The sequence below is a fragment of the Bombina bombina genome, chromosome 5, assembly GCF_027579735.1.
Source record: "Bombina bombina isolate aBomBom1 chromosome 5, aBomBom1.pri, whole genome shotgun sequence".
NCBI lineage: Eukaryota > Metazoa > Chordata > Amphibia > Anura > Bombinatoridae > Bombina > Bombina bombina.
This window is the reverse complement of record NC_069503.1, coordinates 803,566,543-803,579,404: the sequence shown is the minus strand read 5'-3', so window position 1 is coordinate 803,579,404 and position 12,862 is coordinate 803,566,543. Positions and strand designations below refer to the sequence as shown.

Sequence of the window (12,862 nt, the reverse complement as noted above, 5' to 3'; positions counted from 1 at the left end):
CTTTCCTATTTATTTTGTATAGAGACATCGATCTGTTGCCTAAAACAAAAAAAGTAAATTAATTGTGAGACTAATTAAATCTACAAGGTAAAAATACTGGTTTGTGTTAATTTCTCTTTACCACAAACCTGCTATGTTCATGACCCTTTATTTTTACACTTTTGTTTTTATATTTTGTATGCATATAATAAAATACTACAATCTACTACGTTTTGTATTATTTTTTTATAAATGGGTCTCGTCTCACTAGCTTGGTGTGCTTTGTTAAATTTATCAGATTTGGGAGCCTCTCAAAAAAAATGAAGTCTTCTAAGTTTAGAAGCCAGTGGAAAAAATTTAAAGCCATGGCTTCCTCTCTGTTTGAAATTGCAAGTCTTTGAATTGTAGATAGTAGAAATCTGCTAAATTGCTCATTTCAAGAGAGGCCTACTTACTTTTGATAGATATTAGAAGAAAAATGCTTTGTATTAACCATAAATACTCCTTTTTTTTTTTGTTTTGTTTTGTTTTTTTGTTTAGTTCTCGTGCACATTCACCTACAATTGCTGTTGGCAGTGATGAAAGCAGTCCTAATATAATGGGAAAAGTTCAGATCTATGAATATAATGAGAACACAAGGTAAAAACCTATATGTACTTTGTTTTTGTTTTTTTATGTTATGTTTTTATTTACATGCTTATTTTTCCATCTAAAGGGGAGAGGAGTCCACGGCTTCATTCATTACTTGTGGGAATTATGAACCTGGCCACCAGGAGCAGGCAAAGACGCCCCAGCCAAAGGCTTAAATACCTCCCCCACTCCCCTCATCCCCCAGTCATTCTTTGCCTTTCGTCACAGGAGGTGGCAGAGAGGAGCCGGAAAATCGGAGGTCTCTTATGAGGGGTGCTACCCTTCGCTATGGGACAGAAGTTTAAGTAGCCCTTCAAGCTTCTCAGTTGAGGGCCTGGGTGAATGTTAGAGTCCGGAGATGCAGAGGGAGCTTCCCTTTGGGACACCATCCCGACTCATATTAACACCTCCTTTAGCAATTGGCGTTGACAAAATTTTGCAGATTGCTTTCTTCTCTCAAGTCCATGTCAAGAGCGCAGCTACTACTTGTCACACTTGAAGGGCGGTCTTCCTGTTCCATGGCATAGATTCTTGTAAGATCGTTTCATTTTTTATATTATGATAACGCAGAAGACAGGGCCACAGTTTAGCGCCTTTATCTTTATAGAAACTAGGGTTAATATTCCTATATGGGGATTATTGAACAGGGCGGTATGTACATACGTTTATTGTGTGATGTTATGTGCAAGGACGCGGCTCTGGCATTTTTTGTGGAACTGACAGGTTCTCTTCCGGGAGTTTTTGCGCTGTCTTTTTTGGTGCGTTTTCTCCTCGGCAGGGGCGGTCCTGCGTAGACATCCTTGTGACCTGGTGGGGCCTCTTTACTTCCGGTCTGATCTGCGATGGAGGAGACGAATGGTTTCTGCAGTCCGGGTCATAGGAGGTGGTGAGTGCCATTTGTGGTTATAAAGGTGCCTGTTCTAGTCTTTTTTTCTAAAAGCTATGGAGGATTCTGACGCGTTAGAGGGTACTCCCTCTTAAACTAAGTCTTATACCTGTGTTTATTGTGAGGTTTTGGTAGACCAGCCTGCACAATTGTTGAACATGCCTTGAGAAGGCTACGAATGTCTAGCACTACTGAGCCGTCTCCTTCTGAGGGGTCACCGTCCCGTGAGGTGCGTTCCCTAATGGCGTCCCCTATACCACATGCAGCGCCCCAGGGTCCGACTGTTACCCTTTCGTGGGGAGATTGCTTGGCCGCCTGATTTTGCAGATCAGCTTGAAATGGCAGTCGCTAAGGTGATCCATGCTTTGCCGCGTTCTGCTAAGTTCAAGCAGGCCGCCCCAGGATTTGTCTCTGTCGGATGCCGCGGAGGGGTGGTACATGACGAGGCCCATTCCGACGCATCGGAAGGGGCCCTTTCAGGGTCGGAGTCAGTGTCATCTAAACCTCCGGTAGAGGAGGAGTCTGGTTTTATGTTTAAAATGGAGAACTTGCGTTTCTTACTAAAGCAGGTACTGGCTACTTTAGAAGTTCCAGAACCAAAGCTTCCACAAGAGCCCTCCATTCCTAAATTTGATTAAGTCTAGGAGGACAGGGTGGTTTCCCGGTTCCTGTCAAGATGGCGAACATTATAAAGAACGAGTGGGAGCGGTTAGGCTCTTCCTTTTCCCCCTCTTCTAATTTTAAAAAGCTTTTCCCCGTCCCAGAGGCCCAGCTTGAGTTGTGGGGGACCATTCCCAAGGTGGATGGGGCCATCTCCACGCTCGCTAAGCGCACGGCCATTCCTTTGGAGGATAGTTCTTTGTTCAAGGAGCCTATGGATAAAAAGTTGGAAAACCTGTTACGAAAGATGTTTCAACGCACAGGGTTTGTTTTTTAACCGGAAGCGTCATATTGGTGCGATGCCTTATTTGATATGATTGAGGGTGAACCCTCTTTCGAGGATGTGCAGGAAAGGATTAAGGCCCTAAAGGTAGCCAATTCCTTAATTTGTGACGCTTAATATGCAAATTATCCGCCTGAATGCTAAAGGTTTTTCGGTTCTAGCACGCACGGTTACAGGAGGCAAGAGTGCCTTCCTTCCCCATTCCATCTGGCAGAGGCCCACACCAGAGTTCTGCTGCAGTTACTTCAATCTCACGGTTGGAAGATCAAACGCGAAAAGAGTTCTCTGGTTCCCAGTACCAGGGTGGAGTTCTTGGGCACGATCATAGACTCAGTGTCCATGAAGATCTTTCTCACAGACAAGCGATGCACAAAGATGGTGTCTATCTTTCTTGCCCTTCAGTCTACAGTGAGACCATCTGCAGTGCATGGAAATGATTGGGCTCATGGTCTCCAGCATGGACATAATTCCATTTGCCAGGTTTCATCTCAGACCTCTTTAATTGTGCATGTTGAGACAATGGAACGACGATCATTCTGATCTGTCACAGCCGATATACATGGATGCGCGGACTTGGATTTCCCCCTCCTGGTGGATCCACCCGGATCACCTGTCCATGGGGACATCCTTCCTGGGAGATTGTGACCACGGACGTGAGTCTGGCAGGATGGGGAGCTGTTTGAGGTGCCAGGATGGCACAGGGTAAGTGGTCTCGCTTAGAGTCTCTTCTTCAAATAAATATTCTGGAGCTTCAAGCGATCTACAATGCTCTGAGTGCTTGGCATCGTCTGGGGAACTTCAGCTTTATCAGGTTCTAGACGGACAACATTACCTCAGTGGCTTACATCAACCACCAGGAGGGCACAAGGAGCTCCCTGGCAATGAGGGAGATGTTTCGGATCCCGGAGTGGGCGTAGACCCACAATTGTTTGCTCTCTGCGATTCACATCCCGGGTGTGGACAACTGGGAGGTGGATTTTCTCAGCAAGCAAACTTTTCATCCGGGGGAATGGTCTCTTCACCCCGAGGTGTTTGCGGAGATCTGTCTCAGATGGGGTACGCCAGAGATCGATCTCATGGCGTCAAGGTTGAATTGCAGTCTTCCCCGATATGGATCGAGGTGGAGGGACCCCCAGGCAGAGTTAATAGACGCATTGGCGATGCCTTGGGGGTTCGGTCTTGTATACATATTTCCTCCGTTACCGCTTCTGTAGTGGCGTCCTCCATTCTGATTACTCCCTCGTGGCTGAGGAGGACGTGGTTTGCGGATTTTGGTAGGGATGTCATCCTCTCCGCTGTGGAGGTTACCCTGTCGCAGGGATCTGCTGGAGCAGGGTCCTTTTCAACATTGAAATCTAGATTCTCTGAGGCTGACTGAGAGATTGAACGCTTAGTCTAAGCAAAAAGGGGTTTCTCTGAGAATGTGATTGACACTCTAGTTCAGGCAAGAAAGCCGGTCACTCGTCGCATATATCATAGGGTGTGGAGGACTTACTTGTCCTGGTGTGAGAGTCATGGCTACCCTTGGCACAAGGTGAGGGTAATCCAGGATTTTGTCCTTTTTCCAAGAGGGTTTGGAGAAGGGTCTCACCGCTAGTTCCCTAGAAGGACAAATTTCGGCTTTACCTGTTCTGTTGCATAGGAGACTCACTGATCTCTGTGACATCCAATCTTTTGTTCTGGCCCTGTCTCGAATCACGCCTGTTTTTAGGCAGACTGCTCCTCGTTGGAACTTAAAGGGACATTAAACCAAAAATTTTTCTTTCAGGATTCCAATAGAGGACACAATTTTTAAAAAGTTTCCAATTTACTATTATCAAATTTTTTCATTCTCATGTTATTCTTTGTTGAAGAGATACCTAGGTAGGTAGCGTGCACATGCCTGAAGCACTACACAGCAGGAAATAGTGCTGCCATCTAGTGCCCCTACTAATGTATAACATTGTTGCAAAACTGCTGCTATATAGTGCTGCAGACACGTGCACACTCTTGAACTTACATTTCTGCTTTTCCACAAAGGATAACAAGAAAACTAAGAAAATTTGATAATAGAAGTACATTAGAAAGTTGTTTAAAATGTTATGTTCTTGATCTGATTCAGTGCTCATTATTTCGTAGTTGAATCTTTTACCCAGCAGAATAGCCACTCCGCCTTTGCGATTCACGCTAGGGGAAAAGAGAACTTCTTTTACCCATGAGGACTTTAATTTGAGAACCTCTTCGGCTCGTGAGAAGGGAGATATCTTATACTAAAGATTAAAATTGCCAATACTCTCTACACATTATGTAATGCATATGCCCCGAACGTTTTTAACTTCCTCTTTTGGGAGATGTTGCAGGCCAGGCTCATAGAATGCGCAGAAGGTTTTTTAATAATGGGCTGAGACTTTAATATGGCTCCACAATATCCTCTGGATAGATTGAGGCAAAATCTTGCTCTCAAAAAGACTAAAAGGGATAAATTAGAGTCAAAACTGTTTTCAAGAATGTTTAGTAATCTTAAAGTCCACAACATATGGAGATTACAAAATCCTGATACACGTGATTACACATGCTTATCAAAAGCACACAAATCACTCTCACAAATCGATCTATTCCTGTTGGACGAACGTTTATGTAAATTGAAAGTTATAGCTCAAATCTCACCTATTGCCATATCTGATCACGCCCCTATTTTCCTTGAACTCCAAACAGATGCCCTTCCCCACAGGAATAATCTTTCTCCCCCCCCCCACATACTTAGCCTCTGACGCTAAGTTTAAAAACTGGATTGAAGCCAAGTTTAGGGAATTCACACTATTTAACTCCGAAGCTTTAAACCGTCCTGCTTTATTCTGGGAAACCGCAAAGGCGGTTTTAAGGGAAGAAATTCTGGCATATACTATCAGGCGAACTAAGAAACTTAAGACGGGAGAATTAACTTTTATGCGCAGTGACAAATGCTTACAATTCCTATCTAGCTGAAAATACAAAGCAGAATTGGGCTAAATATACTGCAGGATTAGGAGAGAGTTACTCACTGGCCCTATATAAGTCAACACAAAAAGATATTAGATTTTCAGCAAAATTGTATAGACATGGGAATAATTCAGGGAAACTGTTAGCAAAACTTCTTAAGCAGGATAAGGGTTGTCAGATAATAGATGCCTTAAATGTTGAAGGTCAAAAAGTTAGGTCTCCTGAAGACCTGGTCCAAGTTTTCTTCAAATATTACACTGATTTATACTCCCCTGGAATCTCTAATATCACGAAACGAGAGGACTTCTGGAGAAAAATGTCATATCCTTCAGTATCATCTGCTGTACTTGAACAATTGTATTGTCCAATAACCAACTTAGAAGTGGCTAATACTATCCAAACGTTACCTCATAAAGCATCCGGCCCTGATGCACTCCCCAACGAATTTTATAAAATGATATCCCCTACTATAACACCTCACGTAACTGCTTTATTCAAATATATACATACACACACACACAGCAATGAGCCCACAGCTAACTTTGTAGCATCTTATACGACGCTGCTATTAAAAAAAAAAAAAAAAAAAAAAAAAAGGGAAAGATCCGGCTATGAAGGAATCGTATAGACCCATTGCTCTCATGAACTCAGATTATAAACTCCTAACTTCTATTTTAGCTCAACGGCTGCAATCGCTTTTACCCCTCATTATCAATTCTGATCAAGCTGGATTTATAAAGAACAGGAACTCCTCTGCTAAAATAAGAGAACTTATTCTTATTATAGCCTATCTCAGGGCAAACAAGGGCCTAGCTCTAGCTGGGAATGGGCCCAATTCGGATCTGGCAATTTTAGCCATAGACGCCGAGAAGGTTTTCGACTCGGTCCAGCATGATCATCTGCTATTCACTTTAGAACAATTCGCCTTGAAAGGAAACTTTATTAAGTTTGTTGCAAACTTATGCCGAGATGCCTCTTCAAGGATGGTAGTCAACGGGTCTCTTTCACAGTATTTAATACTGCGTAGAGGAACTAGGCAAGGCTGTCCTCTTTCCCCGCTTCTTTTCGATATCGCTATTGAACCGCTCGCTATATTAATTAGATAGCAACTTGAGGGAATTAAGATGGGCAGCCACGAGTCAAAAATCGCACTTTACGCGGATGATATTCTGATATATATGACTAATACATGTATGAATATACCCAGACTTCTTTCAATTCTACAACAATTCGGATCCTTCTCTGGATATAAGGTTAATATTACAAAATCAGAGTTTCTTTGGATTAAGCAGACGAAGGAATCTTGTACAAAAATACCCTTCTCCATAGTTCAGGAGTCATTTAGATATTTAGGAATAATATCTCCTAACCCTGATACCTGGTGCTCTCTGAATATTACACCAATTATAAATAAAATCAAAGACTCTCTTAAAAATTGGCATAACTTACCTCTTTCCCTATCTGGACGTATAGCAGCATATAAGATGATTCTCCTTCCTAAAATGCTCTATATTCTTCAGAACATTCCTTTGATATTAACGAAGAAAGACTTGTCTTCTTGCAATTCTGTTTTGCGATCATTTATATGGCAAAACAGGAGGTCTAGAATTTCTCTTTTGAAACTTTCTCTCCCTGTAAGGTACGGCTGTTTGGCTTTACCTGATCTTAGGGCTTATAACTACGCTTTCTTGGCTCGCATAGTAACCGATTGGTTATTTTTAAAAGACTAGGTCACAAATAACCTTGAAAAAAATATAACGAGTTCTTTCTCTCATGCATCGCTTATTCATTCTAATACTAGTTTTATACCACCTGAAATAAAAATTGAGGTCTATATATAATCCAATTTTAGCATGGAAAAAGATTTGCAACAGGTTAGTTATAGAACACCGAGTCTCGAGATACATTCCATTCCTGGGGAACCCCCAATTTCAAACAGGATTAAACTCAACACTCTTTTTAAAATGGAAGCATGAGGGTCTCTCTAATGTATGTCAGATATTGGATATGGAAAGGCGCTGTGTTTAAACATTTGATTCTCTTAGGCATGAATTTAACCTCCCACACAGAAATTTCTTTGCATATCTTCAAGCGAGACACTATGCCAAAAAATTGATAGTCGACTATGGCTGGAATTGGTCATTAGAAAATATTGAAAACTGGCTTGTACTAGTTAAGAATAGATACATGTCAATCTCTCCCTGCTATATATAATGCCCTAGTTTCAGATATGGGCACAATGAATTTGGGTAAGCTCTGCATTAAATGGGCCGCATTATTAATGCAAGAACTAGATCCTAAATTACCATACCTTTCAATGCAAGAAGATACGCGAGCAACTCTCTCCTCTACGTGGAGGGAGTCTCACTTGAAGTTACTACATATGCCTTATTATACCCCCGAAAAGGGGTTCAAATGCGAAAATTCTAATTTTATCATATGCCCCAAATGTTCTTTTCCTTTGGCAAACCTTCTGCACATGCTATGGGCCTGTCCAAAAATCAGAAATTTCTGGCTTAAAGTTCAATTTTGGCTTCGTAAAATATTGAATAACCCTTCTCTGATCCTGTTGTCGGTGAACATGGTCTTTCTCTGTTCTCACTTAGAGAATAAGCAACTTAACACTAAAATTATTAATACGACTATATTGGCCGCTAGATATCTTATCTTCTCAAATAAATTGATACTAATATAGACAATAATCAGGATATTACCAGGTTTTTCCTCAAATGGTCAATGTTTATAAAAGCACTTCCCCCGAATGAAACTGAATTCTTAATATACCATTTCCGAAATTCTGATCTGGTTTTGCTTGTGATATGGTAAATTGATCTCCCTCCCCCACCCCATTTTTTTTTTTTCCTTTTTTTTTTTTTTCCTTTTTTTTTTTTTTTCCTTTTTTTTTTTTTTTCCTTTTTTTTTATTCTCTTCTCCTCTTTCTCTTTTTTTTTTTTTCTTTTTCTCTCTTCTGATAAAATATAAAATTCCAACAATGTGCCAATGCTTAAGTTAACAATGGAAAAAAATGTATATTTCATTTTTCTTTTGTTTTTCTCTTTCTTTTTCGCTGTTATACATTGCTATGAAGTATTCTTATAGTTGTACCCTATATAGGGATTAAAATTATTTTGTATATTTTGCAATGCATTGTTGTTGTTGTAAATAAAAGCATAAAAAAAAAAAAAAAAAAAATCATGAAAGAAAAGTTGGGTTTTATGTCCCTTTAAACTTGGTACTTGAAGTCTTACAGAGGGTTCCGTTTGAGCCTATGCATTCTCTTGACATAAAGGATCTTTTATGGAAGGTTCTCTTTCTGTTGGCCATTGCATCGGCACACAGAGTCTCTGAGCTGGCGGCCTTGCAATGTGAGCCCCCTTATCTGGTGTTTCATGCTGATAAGGCTGTTCTTCGCACAGGTTTGGGGTTTCTCCCCAAGGTAGTGTCTAACCGTAACATCAATCAGGAGATAGTTGTTCCTTCTTTATGTCCTAGCCCTTCTTCTCCTAAGGAGAGGTTACTTCATAATCTGGATGTGGTTCGTGCTTTGAAGTTCTATTCTCGGGCCACAAAGGATTTCAGACAATCTAAATCACTTTTTGTCGTATATTCAGGGAAGCGCAGGGGTCAGAGGGCTTCTGCTACTTCTTTGTCCTTTTGGCTGTGGAGCTTGATCCGCTTGGCCTATGAGAAAGCGGACATAAGCCTCCTCAGAGGATCGTGGCCAATTCAACTACAGCGGTGGCTTCATCTTGGGCCTTCAAAAATGAGGCTTCTATGGAGCAGATTTGCAAGGCGGCTACCTGGACCTCCTTGCATACCTTCACTAAGTTTTACAAATTTTATGTTTTTGCTTCTGCGAAAGCTGTTTTTGGGAGAGAGGTTCTACAGGCTGTGGTGCCCTCAGATTAAGGGTCCGCCTTTTACCCTCCCGGTTTCATTGTGTCCTCTAAAAGCTTGGGTATATGTTCCCACAAGTAATGAATGAAGCCGTGGACTCTCCTCCCCTTTAGATGTAAAACATAAATTATGCTTACCTGATAATTTTAGTGGATGTTCCAGGGGGGGTAGACAAAATGAGAAGTGATATACAACAATTGGAGGACTGGACAAACGACTGGGATCTAAAGTTTAACACAGCAAAGTGTAAAATAATGCATTTAGGGAAGAAAAATCCAAATGTTAATTACGGACTCAATGACACTTTACTGACTGTTACAGATGAGGAACAGGACTTGGGAATTATTATTTCAGATGATTTAAAACGTAGTAAACAATGTAGTAATGCAGCGAGCAAGGCTAGCAGAATGCTTGGATGTATTGGTAGAGGTATTTGCAGCAGAAATAGTAAGGTTCTTATGCCACTTTATAGATCATTAGTTAGGCCTCATCTTGAGTATTGTGTGCAGTTCTGGAGGCCATATCTTCAGAAGGATATTAACAAACTTGAATCTGTGCAAAGGAGGGCTACCAAAATGGTACATGGTCTAAAAAATCTTTCCAGGATGGGCTCAATGACCTAAATATGTATAGCTTAGAGGAGAGAAGGGAAAGAGGTGATATGATAGCAACTTTCAAGTACGTTTAAGGGATTAGTAAAACTGAGGCTGTGGGTATTTTACATAAAAGGGAAAATTCAAGAACAAGGGGTCATGAGCTCAAGCTAAAGGGTAGTAGATTCAGGAGTAATTTGAGGAAGCACTTCTTTACAGAAAGAGTGATTGATTTATGGAATAAACTTCCTCAAGAGGTAGTAGCAACAAACACTGTGGGGGACTTTAAAAATGCATGGGACAAGCATAAGGCTATCCTACAAACTAGATAAGTATATACTGTTAGGTAATATCGGGCAGACTTGCTGGGCCAATGGCTCTTATCTGCCGTCAATATCTATGTTTCTATGTTAATCTAATATACCTGGCAGTGAAGGGGGTTAACCAGGTAGCTTGTAAGGTTAGGTTTAGCTGTAGTGTAGAGATTACCCTCCCATCTGACCCCTCTCACCCCCTGATCCCTAGCTCTCTTCCCTCCCTCACCCTCCACTGGTCACCACCATCCTAGGTACTGTCAGTCTGCTAGTTGCATTTTTAGGCCTTTTATTTATTTTTGTTGTAGGGATCCCTCCCCCAATTAACTAGTAGCAGCCATATTAGATACTGCCAGTTCTCTTTCTGTACCCAGTTTATACTGTATAATTATTATATTTTTTCAAATAATTTATGAATACTTTTTTTTTCTATAGTGTAGTGATCCGCTGTCCCCATCTTTCACCCGTTTCTGAAGTGTAAAGGCCCATCCCTCAACAAACATTTTTTTTCTGTAGTGTAGGGAACTCTCCCCTTCTTTGCCTCCCACACCACCAATGGCATCACTGCAATCCGATAGAGACAGCGATCTTCCATCATGTGGTTAAGAAAGAACAATCTCTCAAAACTGACAGCAGGGATTGTAGCATGAGCCAGAAGGTTGGAATTAGGTACTACGTCAATAGGATATGCTAAGCAAAGTACTTTGTGATGTAGTACCTATGTCTAAATGGGGTAAGGGGTTAAAATGGCATGCTCTCTGTGAACCATGATAGTTTAATGTTGACTTTGATGTCCCTTTAATATTTCTAATATGTTAAGAAAAAAAAGTACTTTATTCTGCAGAGGGGAAACTAAAAAAATTAAACTACATCACAACTTTACTACATTGTATTAAACATTTTATTGGAGTTGAGTATATAATATTTCAATCAGAGACTGGCCTATTCAAGATATCCTTGTTAGAAAGCAACCGTATCCCTTATCTTTGTGCAAATACTGATGCTTGCCTTACGCATCAGCACATCAATTACTGTATGCAGTTGAAAGTTCCTGAGCTTTGTCTGTTGAGTTATACAATTACATCAGTTTTTCACAGTGATTAGATGTCGGCTGTGAAGCATTAGTGATACCAAGACACAACCTACTGCTATTCTCAACTCTGGAATTTGATTTACAAGTTTGTTTAGCAAAATGTTGTATACATTATAAGCCAGATTATCATTCATGGACAGACATATTCACCTCTCTCCGCCCAGCTTCTCTGGTGGGCAGCAATTCTCTGCCCGCTTTTACCATTGCACACACATTCTCCTGAGCGCCTATGTGCAACCCATAGTCCTTAGCGTCTCTCTGCATACAGTTTTCTTGTTGTTTTTCAGAAAATATGTAAAAGCTGAAACCTTCATGACAGTCATAGACCCTGTTCACGACCTGGCGTTTGCTCCAAATCTGGGAAGATCCTTTCACATTCTAGCTGTGGCAAGTAAAGATGTTAGGATTTTTACCATGAAGCCGTTAAGGTGAGAAAACATTGCTACAGTTGTTTAAGAAAGTTGTTTAAGAAAGCTGACAGATGTTAACTGTTTATAATTTTTAAAAGCATTACATTTTCTTAGTGTTCCTTCTCATATTGACATTGCATAGAGACGTAGACAGTCAATAATGGACACAGGTTAAATGTGCTCACAAGTAACAATTCTGTGTAATATTTCCCCCCCTGCACATTTGTCTGCAATTTTCCAGGTATATAATGCGTTTGTGCTTTTGAATCTTTCTCTCACCAGAGAGATGTCTACTCTAAATTTACATCTCTGACATTAATTCCATCAGGGAAAAATATTTGAATCAAGTTATTATATATTTTTTAATAGTAGAAGACTCTAGCAAAGATGACATAACAAGAACCACTTTTGATTGCATTATTTAGATATGAAAGCTTTAAAAAAATTTTTTTTTTAATTATTTATTTGTTTCCAACACAGAGTACAATAAAAAAACAAAGATTCTACCTTTACATACCCTACAGGGTCAGGTGTGACAGCAATAGAAAAGCATAATACAAAAAATTATTTTTTCCATACATACATTGATTAACTGGAAAGAAAATACTCACAAATAGCAAAGTCTGTACAAAGTGTTGTTTTTTTTTTTTTTGTTTTTTTTTTCCTACATTCAAAACAAATTAGAACAATATTAATCATACCCACCTACTACTTATTCATACACCCACACAAACAAAAAAGAAAAAAAAAAAAAGAAGAAAAAAGGGATGGGGGGAGGGGAAAGGGAGCTCTCAGAATCCTCTCTCAGTAGTTTCAGTTTCTAAATTAATCTATATCCCCCAGACAAACTTAGCCTTATATTTCTCGATAATTAGTTATCCATGTATGTGGGAAAAGATCTAAAGCTACAAAGTCCATAAAGGAGCTTGATGACAGGAATGGCGTAAGGATAACTTTTTGTATCGCTAAGGGATATGTTTTGATAATCGGGAGCCAACCTGCTATAAAAAAATTTATTCTCTTTTCTGCTATAGTTTCTAAGTGAACTGACTCATGTATGATTTGAGTTTGAATCTCTTGTAGGATCTGAGAAAATCCAGGAGCTGAAGTGTCCTTCCAATGTTTAAGAATTTGATGTCTTAACAGCTAGTATAATAAT

General features: G+C 40.1%; 1 protein-coding gene across 2 annotated transcripts in view; it reads left to right on the top strand.

The window, feature by feature from the left end:
• Window positions 1–12,862, top strand: part of SEH1L (SEH1 like nucleoporin) — a 118,089-nt gene that overhangs the window by 48,205 nt on the left and 57,022 nt on the right. For both annotated transcript variants that reach the window (XM_053714891.1, XM_053714892.1), the window contains exons 5-6: window positions 520–618; window positions 11,581–11,721. In XM_053714891.1, the coding sequence (XP_053570866.1) occupies window positions 520–618; window positions 11,581–11,721 (240 nt within the window). The remainder of the gene's footprint in view (window positions 1–519; window positions 619–11,580; window positions 11,722–12,862) is intronic.